At 36.5% G+C, this 26,742-nt stretch overlaps 1 protein-coding gene across 17 annotated transcripts in view; it reads left to right on the top strand.

Moving 5' to 3' along the window:
* PPIP5K2 (diphosphoinositol pentakisphosphate kinase 2) overlaps positions 1-26,742 on the top strand; it is a 52,338-nt gene that overhangs the window by 4,157 nt on the left and 21,439 nt on the right. For 15 of the 17 annotated variants that reach the window (XR_015772388.1, XM_014261466.2, XM_088054168.1 and 12 more), the window contains exons 2-17: positions 8,796-9,194; positions 10,735-10,930; positions 11,288-11,378; positions 12,311-12,396; positions 13,714-13,868; positions 14,229-14,330; positions 16,011-16,172; positions 18,104-18,225; positions 19,701-19,802; positions 20,355-20,441; positions 21,360-21,435; positions 21,521-21,630; positions 22,759-22,844; positions 23,911-24,036; positions 24,141-24,262; positions 25,718-25,900. Coding sequence is in view for 16 of the 17 variants with exons in the window: in XM_014261466.2 (XP_014116941.1) it covers positions 9,051-9,194; positions 10,735-10,930; positions 11,288-11,378; positions 12,311-12,396; positions 13,714-13,868; positions 14,229-14,330; positions 16,011-16,172; positions 18,104-18,225; positions 19,701-19,802; positions 20,355-20,441; positions 21,360-21,435; positions 21,521-21,630; positions 22,759-22,844; positions 23,911-24,036; positions 24,141-24,262; positions 25,718-25,900 (1,950 nt within the window). In the remaining variant the exon portion in view is untranslated. Of the gene's footprint in view, positions 1-8,360; positions 8,433-8,795; positions 9,195-10,734; positions 10,931-11,287; positions 11,379-12,310; positions 12,397-13,713; positions 13,869-14,228; positions 14,331-16,010; positions 16,173-18,103; positions 18,226-19,700; positions 19,803-20,354; positions 20,442-21,359; positions 21,436-21,520; positions 21,631-22,758; positions 22,845-23,910; positions 24,037-24,140; positions 24,263-25,717; positions 25,901-26,742 lie in introns of all 17 variants that reach the window. The other 2 variants (XM_088054169.1, XM_014261465.2) reach the window with 2 other exon arrangements.

Genomic DNA, 26,742 nt, shown 5'->3' with positions numbered 1-26,742 from the left:
GGGATAAGATGACCAATAGTTAACAGGGAGATAACATGGGGTCCCGAAGCAGGAAGGGGTCCACAGTTTAGTCACCATGACTAAGTAGTTTTGTCTTACCTTGGGGGACAGATTTCCAGAGAGGAGGCCTATCAGAGGACTGGGCTTCCTCTACACACTTCTGTCCATGTGTCTGCTCCATGTGCCACAGCTCCTGCAAGTGCACATAGACTCTCTGTGGGTTACATCTTCCTTCAGGGTACATCCACCTCCTCCAAGGTTCCCTGTGGTTCCCTATGGTCTGCTGGTGGATCTCAGGTCCACTGTGGACTTCTGTGGGCCTACAGGAGCACAGCCTGCTTTACAGTGGGCTGTTGGGGAATCTATTAGTGCCTGGAGCACTTCCTGCATGTCCTTTCTGAATGATTTTGAGGTCTGCAGAGTTGTTTCTCTCAGTTACTTTCACCCTTCTCAGCTGCTGTGCAGTAATTTTTACCCTTTCCTAAATACCTATAGCAGAGGCATCAGCAGCATGGCTGAGGGGCTCAGCTTTGGGCAGTAGCAGGTCCATCTTGGAGCTGACTGGAACTGGTCCTGTCTGACACGTGGACAGCTTCTGGTGTCTCTTAGAGAAGCCACCTCTGCAGCCCACTCACTGCCAGAACCTGACTGGGTAAACCCAGTGCAGGCACTTACCTGGCAAGGAAGACTCCTTTTAGTCTTAAGAAGGTTTTTTCAGGTTTCAGTACAGTGAAACTGGAAGGTGCATAGTCTCTTTTGGAATGGGAACTGCTGCAATTTTTCTGGTGGAGTAATGCTGCTATTAGCCTAATTGCTAAATAGCGATGCTTCTGGAACATTGTAAAAAATATCTGCAGTGTTCCTACAGACAGAAAGGCATGACAGCATGTGCATAGTTGTCATTTGCATAGATTATGTCTTTTCATGTGGCAGTCTGAGAGCTGTGCTTGGCTTGTAGGCAGTATCAGTGTCTGGCTAAAAGCAACAAATAAAGGCTAATTTTCATCTTTTCTGGGAGTTTCTTGTCATGATTAGGGAATATGTTAGCATATTATGAAATCTAGAGCTCAGTGTTTTAAGCTCAGTATTTGGTGCAATATTGGAGCAGATGACTTAGTTCTTGTAAAGCTGTGTGATGTAGTCTCTTTAATAATAATCTTTTTTCTTTGCTACCCTCTTTTAGCCTATTTCTTGTCTGTTATTTTGCACATCAGTGGAGTTTCTTGCTTACTGTTACTGAGCAGAGCTGAATTACTGAAGGTGATGATAAACTTCATAAGGTTGTTGAAGTTTGTTTTTGATGAAGAGAGCTGAAGGTTTTTCTCAGCTTCATGTACTATACTTGGACATTATAAATTCCAGTACTTACCTGAAACCCTTATATCCCCTTGAATATTCTGTGATTATTGTTTGATTTATTTCTTTGTGTTGATTTGTTTCTTTTCATTGTTGGAGTTTGGTTGGTTTGTTTAGGTTGTTCGGGTTTGAGGTTTTGTTATTGTGTAAAAGTATAATCAGGAAGCAACTATAATGTACTTTGTGATTAAGAGATATTGGGATAGAGCTGCTCAATAAATTTTTATTAGATTTTGTCCATCTCAGTAATATCCTGACAGCTACTGCTCAGCATCTCATAGGATGCATGGTGGAACAGAACAACATCTGTATGTAAATGTTATTTTTTTTATTATTGATTACATGACCCAGGAGAAATTTTGTGTTTAAATTGTGTAGAGTTTTAAATTGGAGAGAATACGTATCTCTTGCTGTGTAAGGTGCAGCAATAAGTCAGGTATGGTTTACTGACAGCATTGTCTTCAGCAGCTTCTGTGTTTGGCATCCTTCCCCTCTTTTTCTGCCTTTTGACTGTCCTGTCTCTTCTCCCTTCCTGATAGTTTGTCAGACCTGAAAAAATGCTATTATTGAATATGGGTTCTTGTTAGTAGTTCTAAAGTCCCACATTTAAGTTTGAAGTATTATCAACTTTTTTTGCATCATCTGTAGAAAGGTGTCACACATGCACAGAGATCTCTTGGGATTGCCATGCTCTCAGCTGTCAGACTCCACTGGTCATGTCTTCTTCCTGTCTGTCATCTGCTTCCACCTTGTTTCCTTTTCATGCTTTCTTTCTTGCATCACCAGCAACCCAACAAACTGTCTGTCTTTGGTGGTTTGTTACACCATAAGTTATATTGCAGAATTGGAGTTTTAAAATGGATGAAATGCCTCAGCAGGAGTCAGTCAAACATTTTTGCTGTTAAATGTACTGTTAGTGAAAATATTAGCTATAGGGGTTCTAGCAGGAAGATATTGAAAACCTTTTGTCAACTCGAGACTATCTGAATAATTGCTATTAACATTATTTTAATGTGTTTTAATGAAATAATTTAAATTGCTGGAAGCTGGTAAGGGATGCAGTTGGAATATGCCTACAGCAGTAAAAAATGAAACTTTAAAAGGAGCAATATGGAGGTAGAGCACAGGGCAGTGGTCTATTTTGTTAGTAGTATGTATATATATGTGAACAGTCACGTAACAGATGAGCAGAATCCTGTGACAGATGAGCACTACTTATGATTCTTTGTTATTTGTTTGATAAATTCCACAATGTAAATGTCACTGCTTTGATATAATGGCATTTTTAAAAGTTGTTTTCCTGAGTGGTTGGTAATTTAAAAATATTTTGTAACTATTGAATGCATGGTGTGCATGCATTTTTTTTTCTTGAGGTAACAGATAAGAAGCACTTTCACTATACTTTTACTACAGTTTTGTTCCATTAGTTTCCATTGGTGTGCAGTATAGAAAGTGTTTATTTGTTCTTCTGATGGCTGCAGAGACAGAAGAAAAAATCAGGTGAAATACTTCTGTTTGTACAGGAGTTGTATATGTTCTTATTAGTATTCAAAATGTGAGTGTTAAAACTTAGAGCCCCTTTTCCCTTTTTCATGACTGCTCAGACCACTGCTGCTGTGTTGAGCTGACTTGTTGCTGACAGTTACTGGGATAGTAATCTTTATTATGGTCTAAGTAAATATGAGAAACACCAGTGCTGAATTCCTGAGCTGCTGAAACATGAGGAATTGGGACAGGAAAACAGTGGATATATCTGTTAACACAGTGAGGATGAGGTTTTGGCTTATTCTTTCAGAGCATGCTTTGGAATTCCTTTAGAATATTCTTGTGGAAATTGAGAGATGTTCTATTAGAAGAAAAATCTGTAGAGTGCCACTGGAGTAAATACAGAACTTAGAATGCAGAGCACAGACTATCAAAAATCTCTGATTTTATATATTTATAATATTGTTTCTTGGGATTTTACTTTTGGGGGGGGGGGGGCGGGGGGGGCGGTGCTTTGTGCTTTTGGCCAAGACATACCGTGTTGCAGACAGGTGACACATTTGGTTGAAAATATTTTTAAGAACACCAGTACATTTCTCAAAAGTGAAGATTTTTTTTGATCTATAAACTGTGGAAGAAAAGTCTTGTGTAACAGGTGATGTTTAAACAGAACATAGTCTAGTTAATTTTACCTGGAGAGGTCGTAGCACAGTGGGAGGTGGTTGTCTGGACGTTATTGACTCTTTGGAAATTAGGTCAGTGTATATTCCAACACAAAGCTTTGGGTTTTGTCTTGCTTACAGTGCAGTCATTCATGGCTGAGATGAGTACATAATTGTCTAACATTCACTGTCCAGTGACCTTATGCTCATGTACCAAGGGCAAGATCTAAACATAAAGTATCTCTGCCCCTTATATTGCTGTTGCTGCTGCTGTTGACTTCTTAATACAGAAAAATGGTGCTGGGAAGACTCTTACATGCTCAAGGGGCAGCAAGATGGAATTCTGCATAGGGCACTGTGTACTGGAAGCTTCTTCCATCAGCACTAATAGTATTTCTAAAGCAGGAAGACAGCACCATCTTCTTGCTTTGCCATTTATTATTTCTCCTTGGCATACAGCTAGAGAACCATGTGTTTACTCAAGCATGATCTTACTGTATTATTGATGTCAGATAACTGTAGATGGTGTTTGGGAGGACTTGAGTAAGTTGTTCACTGTAGTTCCAGTCAATTCGTATTTCTCTTTGCTTGTCTCTTTTCTTGCTTTATTTTTATTTCACATATGACAAGAAAGAAGGGAATAGCTCAATTTTTACTGTACCATTTGTGGGATAAGAATTTTAATTCCCATCTCTGAAAGCATTAATTCTAAAAATTAGGTAATTTTTTTAATATATCCCGACACAAATTTATGGTAATGACAGTAGTTTACAGTATCTGCTGTCAGGGAGATAAACTGGCAACCATCAGCAGTCAGAATGCCACTTTATATGCAATTCAGTGAGTTCATGCAGTAGTTTATAAGCCTGAAAAACATCAGTATCCTTTTCTGATCCGTAGCCTTCGGTGTTACTTTCACAAACAGTATGAAAGCTCTGGGGTCTAGTGAAAGTAGCATGGAGTGGCAATCTAGTTATTCATTTGCCTTCAAATGGATGAACATTGTTAATCTTGGAGAAAATAATCTGTTAATTCCAAGCGAGCTATGTGGCTGTTCAAAGTCTTTTCTGCAGATGAAGCCCTATTGCAATGTACTTGCCACACGTAACACCAACAGTCTCCAGATTCTTGAATGGGGAAGGTAGCAGAACAATGAGTTTTCAGATACGTCTGTTGGGGAAGTGTGTCAGGTTGTATCTGTCTGCCATTTGTAGACAAGTATAATGCTCTTTCCCTTCAGGCTATTTGTGTGGGTTTTACTTGCTTTGAGAAGTAATCCTTTTGGGCTAGAGAGACTTAGTTAATGCTGGATATCCCCATGAAATAACCAGTCACCAATTGTACCCAAACTTCATCACTTCTGCTGCTCTCACAAAGTATACTGCAGGAATAGGTAGGGGAAAGAAGCCTAAGTCTTGTTTTAAGACCTTCAATTTATTTGAATGTTTCAAGTTGTTGTTCTTCCTTCATTATGAGAAAATCTTCAGTTTTAGAAAGCTGTTAAGAAACTGATTACCAATGTACGTATTTTGGGTAATGGGTGATACAAGACAAACTTCATTTTTTGGCTTTATCAGGGGCCTTTTTTGGTTTTAATACCTTTATAAAATTCTGTGTTAGTTGCCAGTATATTTTGGCAATAATCTCTGCCTTTCTGAAGCTTGCTAGAAATAGGATTTGGGAAGCTCTCTTTCTTTATCGTGTCATAAACAGGATTAATTTACCTGAACACCCAATTTCTGACTTTTGTTAAGATTAGATGAATTAGGTGTTTGAAATTTCATCTTGTTCTTATTGCATGAAAGGCAAACAGCTGCAGTTTCACATTCTAAGGGAAAGTAATTTTTTTGTAATCAGAATTGAAGGACAACGGGTACGTAGCAAATAATTTTAAGAAATAAATCTTTTTAATTCTCTTCCGTGAGCCCAGGATCCTTATGCTCAGAGTTCAGTTTCAACTTCTGGATCCGATGTTTCTGTATATGCCTTGGGGTGATTTTATGATGATACTTTATTCCCTAATCATCTGCTTTATGCCCAGAAATGTCTGCAGTAAGAGGAACCAGGGGCGGAGGTTAGAGCCCGGGAACGCTGGGCGCGGGCTCTGTTCAATCTCTGCGGGTACTCCTGACAGCGTGGACCGGGGACCTTGCATCGTTCTTTTTGTTGGATTGGTTTTTTTGCGAGCTTGAAGCAAGGCTGTTTTTTTTCCCTTTGCCTACCCCTAGCCTGGAAGCTGTATCGGGAATCGTCTCAGCGGCTTTTTGCATTTTTGCTCCCTTGAACTGTTTTCGGTTTGGCTTGGTTTTGTTTTCGGCCTGTCCGGGGAGCCGGCAGGACCGCCCTGAGCCCGAGGCCTCAGAGGAGCTGAACCAATATGAGAAAGGACATCAAAATCCACAAACTTCGTCTGCTGCGAGAAGGAGACTCACGCCAGAAATTCAACAGTTTTCCCACCTGCTCTGCTCCGGGCTGCTGTGTGATCTTCTCTTCCCGTTCCCAGAGACAAAAGGGTCCAGCTGTCATTTTGTTTTCTGGGCCACACGATCAGCCTGTGTATTTTTTTTTTCCCCGGCATTTTTCTGAGTTTTTTTTTTCACTGCTGTTGGTGGATGTCTGGGTGTATGGAGGCTAGGTTTCTGGGAATTCATATCTAGCATTTATTCAGTCTTTTTCTGTGCCTTACAGGCATCCTCCTGCTTTTTTTGTTTGTTTGTTTTGGTTTGGTTTTTTGTTGTAATAAGCAGGTGTTTTGGGTTTTTTTTTTCACTTTCACCTGCTGATACTGTTATAAATGAAATTAGAATTTTGGCAGCTAGGTCCCTTGAGTTAATAACAGTTTAATTAAAAATGAATACAATTTAGTAAATTGAATAGTAATTTGGTATAAAAGGATACAGTTTAGTAATAGAATACAATTTAGTAAAAATTACAATTTATATATAATTTGCCAGTAATTAAGTGTGATTAAAGCATAAGCAAAACGGACTGGGGTACGGGGAGGGCTTCTCACCCCACCTCACATCCGAAACAGACCGGGGTACAGAGGCTTCCCACCCTGCCTCACGTACAAAACAAGGCACTTCAAGCTAAACTTATACACTGTGTGCTTATACATATTCATTACTGTTTCCTGTAAGTTTCCTCCTATTTCCGATTTTTCTGATTTTACATCACTGTTCTTCACAGCACATGCTTCACTTGTTGTTAGGGGGTCTTCAGTCTTCTTTTGGTGGTCTTTTGGCAAAGGCTTCTCTTCCTCTTTGTCCTTTGGATAACCTTACAGGTTTGTGTGTGCGTACTAAGCGTTGTTATGTAAGTCTACTAATTAGTCTTATATTTACTGATTTTTAGGCCCAATGCCTAAAGTGGTTCTAATTTTGTCCATCTCAAGGCTGTTTTCGTCTTGGGACACCACTTGTCTTCCAAACCACATCCTGTACCTCAGTTTTAACATGTGACATCTGTAAAGGGGTGTGTTATAAATGAGTAGCAAATTTGATTAATAGAAAAGAATTTATTAAAAAATACAATTGTGAGAAGCCATAAGCAAAATTCAGTTCGATGCTGTACCAGGCAAACAGCATCAGATGAGGCAGGGAAGGGCTCTCTAGCACTGCTTCACCATGCTTCACGAACTTCAACTGCCCCTAGGTGCTTTTTATATGTTTTCAGGCTTTTTGGGGGTCTCTTGGAATACACTCCTTGTAGACAAATATTCATGTTGTTTTGGGTGTATATGTTGTAATCTTGTCAGGTTTCTTGGAAATACACTTCTTCCAGATGAACATTCATGAGTTACAATCTTACCAGACAGAGGTTTCTAGAAAGCATGCTCCCTACAGACGCATATTCATGTTGGCCTTGCTGCATATCACTATAATCTCGTCAGAGAAGGTTTCCTGGAAATACGCTAGGAATTTTATCAGACAAGATTATAACTTTAGCACAAATTTATTTATGTTATGTATTACAGAGTGTATCTGTCTTGTAATACTGATTCTTTTGATTGCTTGTAATAATAACTTTAATAACAGTTACAATTTAGTTAGCAGGAATCAATTCCTTTTATTACAGTATCAATTTCTCTCATTGGCAGAAGAAATAGGAGTTAACTGAAGGGCCTTTTCTCTTTAGATGAGACGTTCATTCCAGGGTGTTGTCTCCTGAAATTTGTCTCCAAAACCAAAACGGTATTATTGATCCACAGCCTCTTAATTAGAACAAATCCTTTCTGGGCAACTTTTGCCTTGCTTACCCTCCCCTAGACAGGAAGCTGAACGGTTTATCACCACTGGGAATTTACTATTGCTTCACTTAGTTCATAGGACAGCCAAAGTCATTTTGACTAATATTTAAAAACAAATTCAGTTCTGCTGAGACATCATTGTTGAATAGCACTTGCGTAATGACCTGCAAATAAACCATTTAACCCATTGGATCAGACGAGCTTCTAAAGAAGTAACTGCTTGTTAATTTTCTAAGAAGTGGTGATGCATTATAATGACTCTTATAAAGCCATATACGTCTCACAGCATCAGTTACCTTGCAAAAACAACAGATGACTGATCTGTGGGTCTGTTTCTGTGTAGAAGTTATTTTGCCAATATTTTATTTTCACATGACAGTTAAAAGGGTATAATATGTGTTCACGGCTACATCAGTAGTTAGAAGTCCTTATTTTGGAAGGCAGTGCTAGTGTCCATCTCTGTAATTTCTAATTTTTCGGAGTGAAAATAAGGCAACACTGTTGCAAGCTGTCACATACATTTTGTTCTCGTAGGAAAGATTCAATCAAGTTTTAAGACTAGGGTTTTTTTTTGACAGTCCTAATGGTGGCTTTATGTTTTTTATTAGAACTACTGCCTGTTTGCCATTGCCATTTGGTTGCAAAACTTCTGTGGAAAAAAACAGTTGATAACATGGATAGTGAGTAAAATAATGTCAATATTGGAGAATATTTTTGTCGTATTTCTCATGTAAAAGATATACTCTCCACTTAAGCCTTCTTAAGCTAAGAAAAAAATGCATTTGCCAGCTTTTATTTCTGAGTCACATTGTCTATTTCTAAAATTTATGCATCGGTAGTTTGATAATAATTTTGAAACTATTCCCCATGTTTAAATATACCTCTAAAAGTAGACTCTGTGTGGCGCACACTGTTTTCTTTCTGATGCTTTGCTCAGAGGTACATAATTGTCCAAACACTTTTTCCTAAATGAGAAGAGTTTATTTTATCTCCCCTAATCAAGTGTGTCTTTTTTTTTTTTTTTTCTCCTCTATTTCTTGTAGGTTAAAAAGTCACACCATCTCAGGGAAAAAGCAGCACATTGTTGGTTTCTTGAAGCAGCAATTCTAATGAGTAATGAGCAGATGATAACAAGTTAAACAGTGCCTGGTAAACAACGCAATCATAGTGGCAGCACTGCACAAGCAATATCAAAGAGCAGGAGCTTTGGTGTTCCTGAGTGAGTAGGAAACATGCCCAGGATCTCACCTGCCAGAGTGCCTGCAATTTTTACATAGATTTCTATAGGTCTTGTAACCATGTCTGTTAATGCAACAGAGAATGATCCTCCCAGATTCTTTGTGGGTGGAGAGGATGGAGAAGGATTACTGGATTCAGCCAGATCTACAGATTACGAACACTTCTATGACCATGGGGAAGAAGAGGAGGAAGAGTATGACTCTGTAAGTACTGTAGGGACCTTTGTTTACTATGCTTTGTTCTAGAACATTATTTTTGATTTCCAAATTTTTTTCAGAAGTGGTTTAAAAAAATTTTTTTTCAAAATGTTTTTCAGTATTTAATTATTTTTTAAAAATGGCATTAGCTCACGTAAGTCTAGTACTGAAATGGTGTTCCAAATTGAGAAATCATATTCGATATGATATTGATAAGATAATGATCTGTCAGTAATGTTTGGAAAAGAGGGATGCTAGAAAATTAAGTATACCTTGAAATGTGAAGTAGATGTGCTTGATTTTAGAGAGTTTCAGGGCAACTGAGGTTGATGTGCATGATTTGCAGACTTGATTTGGGTTCTGGGAATGTACTTGATATGGCATAAGCTTCTGTTTTATTTATTTGGTTAGCTGGAAGCAAAAAAACTATTGGGAATTTCTCTTCTGTGTACTGTCCATTGCTTCATAATGAATTTTTTTTTAAATTTTTTTTTGTTCTTTCTTATCTTGGTATTTTGAAAGTGCATAATAAGTTAATCTTAAATTATACCTTAGTTTATTATCTTTATAGAGTGTTCTGAATTTTATTTGAGCACTGTGCTTATTGGTTTTTAGCTTGCTTAAGACAAACTCTTAATTTTATTATACATGAGTCATGTAATTTTTTTAACTCTTTGTTGATCTTTTTGCAACATTGCACTTTATGGAATAGATTAAATTTTCTCTAATTGTAAATACATCTAAAAAGCCTAAATGCAAGACAGCATTACTAAAGCACTTCCCACGATTAAAAATAACTTGGGAATCTAGAGTAGCAGTGCAAAATTAGCTGAGGTAGCTCAATTCAGTGAGTCTGTTTTGGCAAGGGAAGGTAGCTGACTAGGTTTTCAAAAAGCATTAAGTTGAATTAAAGAATTGCTCTGTGGGGTTTTTGGGTTTCTTCATAGAGCACAGTAGGTTGGTGTTGCTTTTAGAAATACTGTTGACAGAAAAAAAATATTGAAAGTTCATTGTGAAAGTAAATATAGAGTATACAAAAAAAAGTGAAACTGTTTATGCACTAAATAGTTCAGAAATCTACAAAAGTAGTTTCTTGTTTTCTAGTTTTCCTTTTCATAATTCACTTACAATATTAGATGATGAGAAGCCTTGTGACTGTTATTTAGACATAAAAAAAATGACATAATTGAAAAATCAATTACCAGTTAATTTCAGAGTAAGCCATAAGTATGATTTTGTTCAGATTCGACACTCATGACTTAGCTTTTGATCATATCTGTTTGTTCTGGTAACAATACTCACAAAAAGTAATATAGAGCTGTTAAATAGTTTCACTCCTGGGACATTTTTTTGTGAAGATGCAGTGTGATATGCTGTTATGCTGCATTTTGTTATCTGCTAGCAATTTACCTGAATAAAAATTAAATTAAAGTTAGCACTTGAATTTTAAGAGAAAATACCTGCTCTAGTATTGTGCTGCTAAAACTCTTTTGTGTTTTGAGAGCACGTAATAATTATTTTTCCCTTCTCCCCACCTCCTTTCCAGCCACCAGAAAGACAAATTGCAGTGGGGATTTGTTCAATGGCTAAGAAATCAAAGTCCAAACCAATGAAGGAAATTCTTGAACGCCTCTCCATGTTTAAGTATATAACTGTGGTGATATTTGAAGAGGATGTTATTTTGAATGAGCCAGTAGAAAATTGGCCTTTATGTGACTGTCTCATTTCTTTTCACTCTAAAGGTAAATCTTGTAATAATACCATAAATACTTGTGACATCTAAATTATTTCTTTGAAATAATTTAAAAATTTTGAAAGCCCTTTTATGTTTTCTGTCTTGCAGTTTTTTTGGGTTTTCCTAGGAAGTGGTTCTTTTGTCTTCTTTAATATAATACAAATTACTTTTAAAGTGTAAGTTTTTTAAACTGTACTGTTTACATTGCTTGAGAAAGCCCTTTCTGACAGGATACAAGAATAGCTGCCCCGCTGGTAAGTACATTTAAAGCCAGTGGAAATAGTCATCTAATGCAAAGGTTCCAGACTATTTACTGGTAATGTGTCTTGTAATTTTAATTTGTTTTTCTTAATAAACATTTTAGGGTTCCCACTGGACAAAGCAGTAGCTTATGCAAAACTCAGGAATCCATTCATAATCAATGACTTGAATATGCAGTATCACATACAGGACAGGTAAATAACACTTATCACCTTTTAAATCAAACCATTTTTGTCAGAGACTGTGAAAATTTCTTGTTATTGCATAGCAGCAGTTCCAGTGTATTGTCCCCACCCATAGTGGAGGGTTTGGAACTAGATGATTTTTAACATCTCTTCTAATTCAAACCATCCTCTGATTCCATGATTGTACAGTAATTTAAATAAAATTACAGTGAATGTTACACTTACTAATCTTCAGATATGTTTTTTGTTTTGCTGTTTTTACACTGATCTGTCTGAAGACTGACCAGGTTAGAAATTTGGTGATACAGTTTTCTAAAGCTTAGCAAATAAAAAAATTTAAACTCTTAAAATACATATAGGATAGGTATGTATAGCAGCTGTACAAGCTCAGATAATTGTAGAACTCATGTGATTCAGAGTATTTTTTTCTGTAAAGATGATACTTAAGTTGTTGGTACTCAAAAGTCATGTGGTTAGTGAAAGCAGATTTTCTTTTGGAGCTGAGGTCATACATAGCAAACATAAATAAAACAATAGCGAGCAAAATACATAAACACTGGAGCTTTCTGAACAGTGAGCACACTTACTATTCTGGAAGCCTTCAGTTACTGTTCTGTATAAATTTAAAATGAACAGCTGCAGATCTCCTTTAACAAGACAATTGTTTTGTGCAAATGTCTGTTGCACTGTCAGAGAGGAAAGGACTGGCATTGCAAAGTGTATTTTTATTGATGTTCAAGAGATCACTACAAAGGTACAGCTGTGTCAATGACCTCTAAAGCATTGTATTACTAAATAGAGTATTATATATGTAACTTTATCCTATGTGATTTTTTTAAAAAATTGTGTTTATTTTTCTCCTCCTTTGTTCGTGGATTGTAATCCACAAATATTAACAGGATTTGCTGGCTTATTGTGCAGTATTTGTTCTTTTTTTCTAGAAGAGAAGTCTATGGTATTCTTAAAGCTGAAGGCATTCTACTTCCTCGCTATGCAGTTCTGAACCGTGATCCAAACAATCCCCAAGGTAAGAGGAACAGAGAAAAAATGTCAACCATTAGCATCTCTTCGTTTCCACTGGAGAACAGTATGGACATTGTGGAAAGCTAAATTTCGCTGCCTGGACAATTCATTTTTGTGGTTTGGTTTCTTCGCCAGCATTTGAAGTGTTGTGGATTGACCCCTACTGGCTGTGGGGGGCAGTATGTGAAAAAGAAAAGAGGTTGAGGCTGTGTAAGCACTGTTCAGCATTAACAAAAATATGAAGACTTTTTTGTCACAAGTTCAAAACAAAAGCACCATACCAGCTGCTGGTAATTTAAAGAGAAAATTTACTCCATCCCAGCCAAAGGCAGCGCAAGTATGGAACTGAGAAGTCTGACTCTTGACACCATACATCTTACAGACATCATAGGATGAATAGAATAAATATAAGGGCCTCCCTACTCAAACTGAGCTTCTAATATGTCAGCAAAAAGAGCAGCATTCAGGATATTATATTAACCACAATTATTAGTAATTTTCATTAGTAAAGTAATGACAGAAACAAGTCCGGCTATTGAATACTTCCCCTTCTGAGTATAATAAGCAGCCATATATTTAAAATCTGTTCTAGATATATCTGTAGATGCTGTACTATGAATATAAATTGGGATTAATTTTTTGTGTAACTGGAAACAAACTGAACTTTTTCTACTAAAATAAAGATTTTAAGCAGCAGTTAGAGATTTCAGTGACAGGTCTAGGGGATTTTGCATTAAAATGTTGTGTGATCTAGGGAAAAAAGGACATATTTATGCTCCAAAAGTGAAATAAAAGCTGCTGCTTGCAGTTAACCAGTATTGAATACCAGATTCGTGATTGCTGATACCAGAGGACCTAATCTTATATGCAGGGTGCATCTATCCCACAGTATGAGATAATATGAGTTCTAACCCTATGGACGGTGCTGTAGCATCTGACATCACACTGTGTACTGTTCACTTGTCAGCTTCTCATATTTCAGAGAAGGGTACTGAAAAAAAAGGACAAATAGTGTTTCCCTCTCTTCAAAACATTTCCAGAATATACCACCTTATGCAGTTTATGCACCTGCAGGAGACAGTTTCGTATCTGACACTGAGGAAATCAACAGAAATTTCAGAACATAGTATTTAAATAATATAGACATGGTACAGCAAACATATACTGCATGTTATCATCAGTTGTTGTGCAGTCAGTAACAAATCAGAGAAACAAAGATGTAATGGAATATTACTATTTCACCCTGCAAATTAATGCAGATCTCTTAATAATTTTATGCCATTAGTATACCGTTACAACTGTTCTTTGTACTGTTCTTCAGAATGCAGCTTGATTGAAGGAGAAGATCATGTGGAAGTGAATGGAGAAATTTTCCAGAAGCCCTTTGTAGAAAAACCAGTTAGTGCTGAGGACCACAATGTTTACATTTATTATCCAACATCAGCTGGAGGTGGAAGCCAGAGGCTCTTTCGAAAGGTGAGGTTATTGTACTAAAGCTATTGAAAAGCTTTAGGTGTCTTAACAGGATTGCAGAGTAATTCTGTCATGTCCTGCTTGCTTCAGGAATAGTGCCAGATCAGAGAAATTTCAGAGGAACATGTAAATTGAATGAAGGCCTATGTTTCTTGCAGCAGATAGTTAGCTTCTGCAGATTCTTAGTACACACCATGAGTGTACTTCTAAAATCTTACAAAAATATTTTGGCAATGATCAGAAGTCTGCTTCATTTGGTACAGGAAGTGTTTTTTCAGTTTTTTCAGTGTGTTATTTTAGGTAGTTTTGAAGTTTCTCAAGCCATACCCTATGAATTTTTTAATGGAAAAATACGTCTTTCAGATTGGCAGCAGAAGCAGTGTTTATTCTCCTGAAAGCAGTGTAAGGAAAACAGGCTCCTATATTTATGAGGAATTCATGCCTACAGATGGAACTGATGTGAAGGTATGACAACTGCACATTCTTATTTATATTTAGAACAATCAAGTGTTCAGAGCTTGTAATTTTTAAAGTTAATAGTATATATTGGTCAAGGATTAATTTTAATTGAGTTTTAATACATTCCATAAATAAAGAATGCAATTCTGATTCTAGCTAAATGTAGTAGTTGTAATGTAGAGCAGCTGTGCTTGTGTGCTGGAGGCTTGCTACTCAACATAATTGTCTTTTTTTGCATTGATTAGTGCCAGAACAGCATCTTCTTTCCCATGCTAACAGATGCTTAGATATTTTGTCTGAAGGTTAAAGGTTATAAAGAAATCTAACTGAAGTAGATCTTAATATGCTAATTAATAAATGAAAGTTCTTTGCTAAAATTTTATGGAGTCAAAGAAGATAACCTTTGTGGATCTTACCTGTAACAATTTTCAGTCTTTTGTTCATTTAAGTTCTTAACAGAGGTAAAGATTAGGTACCATAAGAGAATGCTAAAACAGAGAGGTAACAAAGTAGCCATGGATGAAGATTACTTCCTTTCCCTTTCTGTTCACTTTGGTTATTTTAAGCCCATTTAAAACCATGTGAAACCAATGTTTTGCAATATACGTAAGAGATCACCATATTTAGACGAGAAGGTGCAGGTGTGGAGAGTGTGAGGACTAATCCAAAAAGCCCTTTTATTAACTGCAGTCAGCTTCTTGGTATCACTTGGTGCATGAGGGGATTGCTCTTTTCATGTTCTCAGAAAAATGCCCTGTTGTACTCTTCCAAAGGTTATTCTGTGTAACACTTTGCAATAGGTTAATACGTGTTTACAGACGTTTGTGTAAGAGCTTTACAAACTTTCTGCAAAGTTTCTTGCAACAAGGAGAGATGCAAATGGCTTGAGGGGTAGGGACTATTTTGACTAGTTGTAGTGTAGTCAACAAGCAACAGTGGTCTTTTAACACTCCAAATAAATAATGGATTTTTTAACAAGATTTTCAGCTTTATATTCAGCAGTTTCACTAAACTTAGGCTCTTGCCTGAGTTCACTGAGTTGGCAGTTATGGAACTCATCTGCTTTAGCTGAATACAGTTTTTTATCAGTGCTTGGAGTTTGTTTTTTAATTAAAGAAACCGTAGCCTATTTTTGAGAGCTGCTGACAGATCTCTTCTAGCCTATGCCCCAAACCCTCCAGTGAGCATCAAAACTGCAGTAGGGAAATAACACAATTGTTCTCTCAAGTTCCTGCCTTGCCATCTTAAAGCTGGGTTGATCCTTGCTTGGTTTAGTCCTGTCTAAAATGTAAACATACCTTTTAAATTAAGAGAATCACTTAGTCCTGATGCCAGATTTCTGTAAGTAAACTGAATAATTCTCAAATTAACCTGTTCTCCAGGTTCTGCAGATGTTTTGGAGAAGAAAACATTTACATCTCTATCATAATTGAGAAATTAATTTTTACTAACTGAGCTTTTATAATGACTCTTTTTCTTGTTTTATCCTAGCCTGTCTGTTAATGTTGTGTATTCTCTGAAGGCAGAGAATGCCACTGAGGAAGATACTTTAGTGTAATGTTTTCAATAATGAAAGCAGCTAGTATCTTTTGATGTTGTCATGTTTCAGTTATATGCATATATTTTGCAAATTTTTGCAACCTAATTTAAATACACTGGATCAAGAGCTCCTTTTTTTCAATACAGGTGTACACAGTAGGTCCAGACTATGCTCATGCTGAGGCCCGGAAGTCTCCAGCGCTGGATGGCAAAGTAGAACGAGACAGTGAAGGAAAAGAAGTGAGATACCCAGTCATTCTTAATGCAAGAGAGAAGTTAATTGCTTGGAAAGTATGTCTTGCCTTTAAGGTAAGCTGATTGCTTTCCTATCTGATCAAACATTTAGTGTTAATTGCTTGTTACCTGAAACTTCCATAGGGTTTTAGTGCATGAGCCAGCAGTGGTAACTGCTGCAGAACTCCTAGGAAGGTGAAAAATTAAACTTCCATATCTACATCTTTTTTTTAATCAAGGATTCTTCCTTTAATGTATTGCAAAGTTCTGGATAAGTTGCTTGTGTTGCATTAGTTCCCTGAGTTTACATGTTGCTATTGTGCTCTGTTAGCCCACAGTGTATCCATTTTCTATGTACAATATTTTCACACATTTTAATAATAGTTTCTAAATTAGCAAAACACAGTTTCAATTATGTTTTTGTAACTTCTGTTACGTAGTATTTACATCTGTAGATTAATTGTTAATTTGGTACTGACATGATTAAGTACTTGGATAAATTGATATTAATTTGATAGTTTCCATTTTTGTATAATTTTAAGATTGCTATATAGTATATGGATTCTTTTGTTCAGAACTTCATTCAGTCTGTCATCCTCTGTCTCAGTTTTAGAAGACAGGTGTCTGCTAGGGAGGGCAGGAGCCTCCCTTGGGATGAAAAAATGTAGATCCCCCTCCCTCTGAATTATTATAATTTTGAAATCAAGGGGCTCTCAGGCAGAGATCTGGGGATAGGAATAACAGTTCTTTACTAATATTTATAACAAGGCAAACAAACAACAATAACAACAGCATTAGCAAGAAAACAGAACCAGGGACCCCATGACAGCCTTCTCGGCTGAGACTGGATGGAGGAGAGGCTTTGTTTCACAAACCCCTCGGGCAGTCAGTCCCGGTGCTCCTGCAGGGCTCTGAGGAACAGTCGGCTGGAACAGCAGGGATGAGCTGAGATCCTGGGCCGGTGGATGAGGTGGATCAGCAGCTCCGTGGTGGTGCCTGGCACTGCCACACGTCCTGGCAGGACAGGGGGTGCGAGGCCGCCAACCAAGAGGGGAGAAGGAGAAGAAGCAGCAGCTCCGTCTGGGTGATGGCGAAAATTCCCTTCTCCCCACCGCAGCAGCTCTGCACCCAAAGTGTCCTTCTCTGAAACTGAAGAAAGCTCACCAAACTGTCCCCGTCCTCCTGTTTTTCCTGCCCCCTTCCCCACCTGGGCCCGGCCGACCTCTGTCTTCACTCAAGCACCCACCAAGTACTCACAGTTAGGGTGTCCCCACAACTAATGGTAAAAATTCCACAGGCAAGCCAGAACTAAAAAAAAAAAAAAAAAAAAAAAAAAAAAAAATTAAGGAAAAAAAAACCAACAAAAAAACCCAAACACCTAACCCCCAACATCCTCCTTTCACCTGTTTTATAAAGTCTCCTTTCAGTCTGTCTCCTTTACCTGTGTGTGTGACTATGATGGCATTCTGGAGCCTGTAGGGTGTGAGCCTCTATCAGCAAAGTGGGCTCTGAGATTTTAAAAAGTAATCTGTTGAAATAGCTTCTAGTATCCTCTACTAATTATATTACGGTATTATAGATATTATATATCAATAGTATGTCAAAACTATCCTGTCAAATTTTGACAAAAATGGTTCTTCAAATTTTTTTGTCATTTCTTGCCTGCCATCATTAAAAAGTACAGGTAGTAGGAAACCACTGTCAGAAAGGGGGGCTTGTAGGCCCATGGTTGCTGTAAGTCTTGAAGTTTGTGCTCGTGTAAACTTGGCCTTTAATACTAAGACAGCTAGGGATATGCAGGAGGCATAAAATAAAGTTTGGGATAGAAAGTTAAAAACAGGAAGATGTCTGCATGATGTGGGTGAACCTAACATGGAACTTACATGAGGTACTAAGTATAAAGTGTGTCATGTTTTTGTTATGTTTCCAAATGAATACCCTTAAAATATAAAGTTCATTTAGAATAAGCAATCCTAAATCACTTGAGCTTTTATTCTTTAAAACAGCAAACAGTTTGTGGCTTTGATTTGCTGCGTGCTAATGGACAATCCTATGTCTGTGATGTGAATGGCTTCAGTTTTGTGAAAAACTCCATGAAATACTATGATGATTGTGCTAAGATACTGGGGTAAGAGTTTCCTGATTTATTTCAGATTTGCTTATTAAGTCCCTTGCCTATTATTGTCGTTTATATACGGCCAAATTTCTTACTACTATTATTTACTTAGTACTATTCATTATTTCTTATTACTATTAGTCAATTAATGACTAAAAGTCATTAACATATGTGGCATCTGCAGCTGGTCTGAAGCTGCACAGATAAGTTTGGCCATGGCAGACCCCCAAACTCAACCAGCCTAGATGTAAACAAGTCCCTGGGTGAGGCAATGATAAGGTTGTATTTGAACTCAAGCAGGAGACCCTAGCCAATCCCATCAATAAACTTCAGCTGTTGTTGCATGACCCTTGGTGTGTTCTGTCGTGTGTCTGTCTCCAAAACTGTGATCCCAACATAACAAAAAATTAAAAAAAAAATCATTAAAGAGAATCCTAAGTCAATAAGTAACTACTAACTAAATTACTTATCCCTAAAATCTGGCTGAATAAGTATTTTGAAAGCAAGATGAAGTTCTTAAAGGTAGATGAGATCTTTTCAAGTGGTGAAGCACTACAACACAAATAAGCGAAACCAAACTGAAATAGAATCAAAGTGTCTTCTATCATACCATTTTGTCTCTGACACAGGAGGCAAAAAAAGGTGTAACAAGGGATCATAGAATATTTGGAATACAACTCTGCCAAGGAAATGTTGTCCTCAAAGTAGGCTAAGCCCACTGTGACTGGCTTTATAATAAGACTGATGAGATACAGCCTATCTTTTTGCATGATCTAATTGTCTGGAATCTTATTATGTGAAGGATTTTGCAAGTTTTTTCAGGATATTTAGCAACTATATTTTGGCTTATTCTATTGTAACTTGGACATTTTTTTTCTCTGTGTTACTGCTTCTTATGTAGGTACTAATCTGGAGTTCAGTGTACTTTGATGAAATATTTGTGAAACAGAAGTAGACAAATTAGAAATATTAGACATGCCATCCTTCTTGAGGCGGAGACTGCATTGTCACTTTATGGTTACGACAAGAGACTACCTATCTTTTCCAGTTTTGTCACAAAAACTTTTGAGAAACTCCTGGTAAAAGATAGCAGTTAACTCTTTGATGAGAATGGCTTGGTTATTGTTAGGCACTTTCAGTTAGGCAGTAAAGCCAATTGTCTGCATATACAAATGAACAAAACTAATTCCTATCCAAGGAATTATTTTAGGCTCCAGAGTTGAAAAGCTGAAGTTCATTACCAATATAGGGCCAGTAGTCTAGCGTCCCTGTAGTAGTTGTAATAGCTCTAAGTTATTAAGTAATCTTTATTACGCAATTAAAAGAAAAATATGCATGTATGCATACATTCATGGCTGCTAATAATGAATAACTAAATTAATAAAAATGCATATATATAATCGGTTTGGTTTGGAGTTCCTGTGTGTTGTATAAGCTGTGCTTTGAACTTATTTAGTTTGATTTTTTATTTTTAACTTCTATTTTAGAAACATCATAATGAGAGAACTTGCTCCCCAGTTTCAAATACCATGGTCAATTCCTTTGGAAGCTGAAGACATTCCTATTGTGCCAACCACCTCTGGAACAATGTAAGAAAAGAGTAGCTACACCTGACTTGTTCAAACTCTCAATGTAACTTTTCTGTGAATCTTTTTTTCTCTTTACAAGGTGTGCCCACATTGGCCTATGAATGCTTGTTGTGTGTGCTGAAAACAAGGAAGGAATCACAGTTGCTATACCAGCAGTCAGAGTTTCTCACCTTTAGTCAAGCTGAGTATAGAACAGCAGATTTTCTAGTGTAGCGTCTTCTATGCATAGCTTCCACTGCTAATCATTGTTCTAGCACCAACTTAATATGCGCTTCTAATAAACATGCTCTCTCATTTAATGATCCTCAAAATTGTTGTTTAAAAACTACTTAAAGTAGATATCCTATAGTTACCTAAGTCTTAAAATCAATATTTATATTTTATACTTTACATCATTTTCGGTTAACCATATATTCTTGCATATGCTTCCATCACTTCTGTAGTTATGTCAGATGACTACAGCTTTGTCAATTGTCTTGATTGTGGTTGGTTTAACATTAAATAAAAGACCCTTGTGTACAGACTTGTTAAATACAGCGCTTGAAATTTCAGGATGGAGCTTAGATGTGTTATAGCTGTAATACGCCACGGGGATCGAACACCAAAGCAAAAAATGAAAATGGAAGTAAAACATCAGAGGTAAGTAGAATCCAGTTTTCCATATTTTAGAGTATAGGATTTTAGGGCTAAGCAAGCAGTGAATTGACCAGGAACTGCACAATTTGCAAGGGTTTTTTTTGTTTTGTTTTCCTCTAAATCTAACAGTTTTAGTTACTGCAAATAATTACAAGTATGCACCTCTCTTTCCAGCAGGACTGTCAACTTGTGCAGATTTCCTTCAACACATGCTGTGCCTTGTAAACAGTCCTGTTTGATTTTATGGAAAATGCATTTGTGTCTATAAATGTCTTCGTTAAAAATAGTGCAGCAGAGAATATTTCTGGCTCTCCATTAGACCAAGACTTCTGCCTTCTGCTTTTTATCATAACTGTTCTTGAATGCAATGTCATACTACTTTTGGTAGTTGTTTTTGTCAAAGTTTAATGACTCTGAATTTCTGGTAGATACCATCTCTATGCTGGCATTCATAAGAAGAATAATTAAGCTGGAACTAGGTGCAGTTTTAGTAAAAGGGAATTACGTACTTTGGAACTAAATTCTTGCATTCAGAACATGCTGAAGAATTGTAAGACTACTCACTTGGTATTTGTGGACCCTACTTCTGTTTAGGCTCATTCTTGAAGATTAAGAATTGATATAGCTGCATATTCAAATAGTATATCATTCAAATGTATAGAATATCCTCTTTTCTTTTTTCAATACTTAGCAATTCAGAAACAGTACATTTTCAATGGTCTTATTTCCCTAATGCATTGAAGACTTTTTAGGGAGATGGGATTTGGATAAAACTTGGTTTGACCTCTGTACTGCAGGTTTTAACCTGGCTTTCAAATACTGTAAGGGTACTAATTTTATACCACTTTAGAGCCTCCAGTACAAATAGTAGTAATTTAATTTATTAATGGAATTTTAAAATTACTTTTCTTTATCTTAAAGATTTTTTGATCTCTTTGAAAAATGTGATGGATATAAATCTGGAAAACTGAAACTGAAAAAACCAAAACAGTTGCAGGCAAGTTTGTCTTTATTTTTTTACTATGATACTTTGTAAGTAGAAACCTATTTATTGAATTAAATCCTATGTTTTCTTCCTTTAGGAAGTGCTTGATATAGCAAGACAGCTCCTTGTAGAACTTGGGCAAAACAATGATTCTGAAATTGAAGAAAGTAAAGCAAAACTTGAACAGCTAAAGACTGTGTTAGAAATGTAAGTGGCTAATTTTCAGGTTTCATAGCAATGAAGTTGAATATGCTGTTATGACTTGTTTCACCAGTTACTGTGTGGATTGCAGTGTTATCAAATATGTATTTGATACATATTATATATAATATGTACATATATGTACATATTGATACATAATAGTAAAATAATTCAAGCACAAAGTTTTTGAAGAGAGATGATGTCATGTTTGAAATGGGTCATCACTCTAGTTTTTTCTTCTTGACTTTCTAACTTAGTGTCTCAGTATACATTCAACAAGAGGTTACTTTCATTGATGTCAAATTTTGTCTTACCACGTGTTTTTAAAATAAAAATACTTGTAAGCAGGGTCTGCTTCTTGCAGTGTGACATAATGACGTCTGATAGAGCCAGTAAGAACTTTCACCATGCTTACTTGCCTACTTAGAGCAAAATTTGAGGATTGAAGATAATTAAGTCTTTGTATACTAAGCCTGAAATATTTAGTAATTAAAAAAAACCTTGAAAAACCTGACAAAACAAAGAAAACAACAGAAAAAAAATAAGACGTTAAGGTTTGTTTAGGATCTGGGATCTTAGACTGTGAAATGGTAGTAAGAATTTTTAATTAAAAAAAGATTATTATTATATTGAAATAATAATATGGAAAAGATTATTATTATTATTATTATTATTATTGAAATTTATAGTTGTTTTAAATACTGAGTTTTGCTTGAGAACTTAATGGGCTATAAAACCAGTAGCCATCTACACTGTGAGACCAGTTTCTGGATACTGATAGCCACTGTGGTTTTAGATCTGAATAGACAAATTACTTGTGCCATGTCCAATACTGCCTGTTGTTGGGGGTGGCGGGGTGTGGGTTCCAGTTGTATGTTCAGTGTTGTAAAAAGTAGAATTAGATAGTATTTTAAGATGTTTCATTATAGCATAGTTGTTATTTCTGCTAATTCTGTGCATGTTGAGTTAATGTTTATTCTAAGGACTACTTCAATAAATTTTGGTCAGATGCACAAGCCATTGACCAACAGAGATTTATTATAGCCTATTACAGGATTTTAGCAGTTTTGGAGGAAAATATATAAAATGTTTCTCTTCCTCTTCCCCTCTCATTTTCCCCTGTTCCCACTTAAGGTATGGGCATTTTTCAGGCATAAATCGCAAAGTTCAGTTAACATATCTTCCTCATGGCTGCCCTAAGACTTCCAGTGAAGAGGAAGGTATTGTATTATTTTTGTACATAATCACTTAATATTGTATGTATATAAATAGTCACAGACTACATGTCTTGATGTTAAAAGTGTTAGTGTTCAGGAACATGGAATCACAGAATGATTATTTGAAGGTGCTTTATTGAGAGCTCTGGGTGTCAGGGGTACACATACCCAAATCTGACCCGATTTGGTTTTGAGTTGAACATGTTTTTATACTCTATCGTTATATAACTTTGATATTAATTACTAAATTTACATTGTTCTATTGTATGCATTGATTTTAACCAACCAAACCCTTAACATAGTTTCTCATGATTCTTTAAACGATAATTATATCTGATCACATCTAACAATTATATAATTTATCATATACCGACTACACAGGTGCAGTTTCACATGATCTATCAAGCACAAGGCCTAACATTTCCCAGGGCCTACTTTTAACACTTTTCCCAGGGCTTGACAAGCCTAACTTTCTTTCTAACTCCTCAAATTTTCTGTGATTTTAAAATCTTTTACTATCAAGAGGAGGGAATATTTTGTTTTGAAAGAATTTTTGAATAGTTAACACATATTCACATTATTTCAATCGGCCAAATTGTGTACATAAAACTGTACTAACCATGCTCTTTTGCAGTAGAAGAGTAACATGAAAAAAATTTCAGTGATGCACCTTAATGTAGTTGTACTGTTGTGAGCTAGCATAAGAAAATCTCACTCAACAATTACCATCTTTAAAACATTTACATACTATAGGGTGCTTAGCATCCAATTTGTTTTAATTTTTCTGTCTTGATTTACTTTTTGCTTCAGATTCATGCTAAATAGTTTTCTTGTATATTTTCTTCATAGTGTTAATACTTTTAGTATTAAATACTTAGTTTTCTCTGTTTAAAGTGCCTGTTTAGTTCACAGGTCAGTATTTCCTTAATGTTAGAATGCTATTAAAGATTCATGATGTTGAAGAGATCTTTTGACGAAGCTTTTCATAGACCAAATATTTTTTGTTCATTTGGGAAAAAAAATTAACAATATACTTCACTACTAAGCTCCTCTCCCTCTGTACAACTAGATAATAGAAGAAATGAGCCATCCCTGCTTCTGGTCCTAAAATGGGGAGGAGAGCTGACCCCTGCAGGCAGAGTTCAAGCAGAGGAGCTTGGAAGAGCTTTCAGGTGTATGTATCCTGGTGGACAAGGTAAAAAGAAAATTATAATAATAATTTTCAAAAAAATCAATTGAGTGTCATAAATTACTTTTGAGGATAATGATGAGAGTTTGAGCAACATGTTTGTTTGCTAGGAGATTACGCTGGATTTCCTGGATGTGGTTTACTTAGGTTACATAGCACTTACCGACATGATCTCAAAATCTATGCTTCTGATGAGGGACGAGTTCAGATGACTGCAGCAGCTTTTGCAAAGGTACAATGTGAAATGATACTTTCAGTTCTAAAACTCTAATATTCTCAGGGTTGTTTTTTTCTTGTGAAATGTGGGAGAGATTTACAGTTTATTAGAAAAAGGCATTTTCAAAGAGTAGTTCAGGGTGAAAAAGTATCCAGATAATGTGCCAAACATTTGAAGTTCTTTGAGCAGATGAAGACAGTTTTTAATTAAGCAGCCCCATCTAAGGCTTTTGTCCTGCAAGGCTCATCTCCATAAGATTCTGTGAATAAGCAAAAGTATGCTTACTTAAAGTCCTGGGCTCTAATGCAGGTATTTGTCTTGTTCACTTCTCCATGGATCTGTTAAAACATCAGATTTCAATTACCAAGACTGCTACCTACCTTTACTTTGCTGACATTTGTGAGTAACAGGTCTAGGGCAATGCCTGTGTTCTGCCGTTCATCAGTAACATCTGTCAAAGGATTGTCCTAGGTGTTTTCCAGAAATCTTGATTCCTTGTCCCCTGCAATATTGCCATGGAGGTATCCAGGGCCAAGAGCACCCATGGAAACAAGGCCTGCAGTTATGTGGCTTTCTCCACTTGTGTTGAGGGTTTCATCCGTCTCCCCTTTTAATTGGCTGGTCTGTAGCAGAGGCCTGCCATGATACTGTGCTGCCTACCTGGCTTCCAAGAGATCCTGTGTCTAGTTACAGCAAAAGTCCATTAGTGTGAAATATTCTACCGTATCTCTGTAATTTGAATTAACTTAAAGCTCTACAAGTGTTCTGACTTTGTGTTTCTCCTATTTATTTCAATGCTGCATGTGCTTGTACAGAAATATTTCAGCCATCTGAGCTGCTTTCCCTTGGTCAGCAGGCTTGAAGAGACACCACACCATTTCCTTCTTTATTCTGGAGCCCTTCCATTGCCAGAAAAGTTATAAAAGTTTCCAGCCTTCTTCATTTTGGAATTCTCCATTCTCCTGTTGTTCAAGGCCTTTGATTGTCTTGTGACTCACATTGCTTGGGCTTTGGCCTCTGTAGAGTCTCTGTAAGACCCTACCTATCCGCTGTTTATCCTGCTAGATGCTATCTAAGCTCTAAGAGTTTCCAAACTCTTCCCATAGCTCCTCTCTGGTAAGGCAAGTCCCTTGAGCAAAGCATGTCACCCACAAGTCAGGCAGCTGTTGCTTCCAGCCTTGGGGAGAAGGCACCTGCACTCCCCACTCTCCAAGACCTGAACAGCTGGTGTTGGAGACCATTTTATGTGGCATGTCACCATTTCTGTTGCATCATCTGTATCAATCCTGCACACCAGTAGTGTTTAGGGAGCCATTTCTCTGTAATTACATGCATTGTGCCCCTGTTTATCTAACCTATAGCCGAGTGATACCATCTTGAATTTAAATTAATGTTTTGGGCATTTCTTTTAAGATACTCATTTTTTTCATCTTCATTTATTTGCCTGAATAATTGTATTGTTTGCTTCAGGGACTACTGGCCTTAGAGGGAGAGCTGACTCCTATTCTTGTCCAGATGGTAAAAAGTGCCAATATGAATGGTCTGTTGGACAGTGACAGTGATTCTTTAAGCAGCTGTCAACATCGTGTTAAAGCAAGGCTTCATGAAATTCTCCAGAGAGACAGAGAATTTACTGCTGATGACTATGATAAGGTTAGCATATGATTAGTTTCCCATGAAATAATATAAATAATTATGAAGATGTCTGTGCAAAAGTACTGATCAGTGATTTTGTGTATCTGTTTTGCAAAATTTTTGTGTGCTTGCAAGTACTGAATACTTTGAACTGCAAAGGTGGCTATACCAATTGTAGCTGTAGATATATTGTTTTGTGATTTGGATAATCAGAATAGCAACAAACTTTGAAGAAGTATACAGGGATCTCCTTTGTAAGCCTTTTTCACTATTCCATAAAAATATTTTAGTTATTCAAGAAACAACATTATATTGTTTGCATTTTTTATAATCTTTACTGTGTGATCTTTACTGTGAGTGTGTGATGTAACAAAATGTTTTCCTACTGGCTGCAGGTGTTTCAATCATTAATCTGCTGCAAGGTCTATTTGTTTTTACTTAGAATACTAAGATACTGAAAACTTTAAGTGAATGTGTCATTAACATGCTAAATTAGCACATAGTAATATAGTTTATGTTGACTTAGTACACATCATTGTTCCTGATTTTACATGTATTGTTTGCTATAGTTAAGAAACTTCTTTCTCTTTCAATTGCTCATACTCTGTCTCATATAGCAACTAAATACAAGTCCTCAAATTAGGTTTTTAACTGCTATTTTTGAAAAAAGTATTGAGATTAATTAAATTAATTAAGAATATGTATATACTCCATGTGGATTCATTTAAATATATAAAGTAGTAGATTCAACAGTAATTGGAAAATGCAAGGATTTACTGATGTTTGTTTTATAGATATAATCAGGTTTGAAATGTTGCTAGTACTAATAGAGTACTCTTTGGTCACTGAAAGTTACTAAC

Source organism: Pseudopodoces humilis, chromosome 4 (genome assembly GCF_049639895.1).
Source record: "Pseudopodoces humilis isolate 2021_Gansu_Grassland_sample_001 chromosome 4, ASM4963989v1, whole genome shotgun sequence".
In the NCBI taxonomy this organism is placed as follows: domain Eukaryota; kingdom Metazoa; phylum Chordata; class Aves; order Passeriformes; family Paridae; genus Pseudopodoces; species Pseudopodoces humilis.
This window is presented reverse-complemented; position numbering and strand designations above follow the sequence as displayed.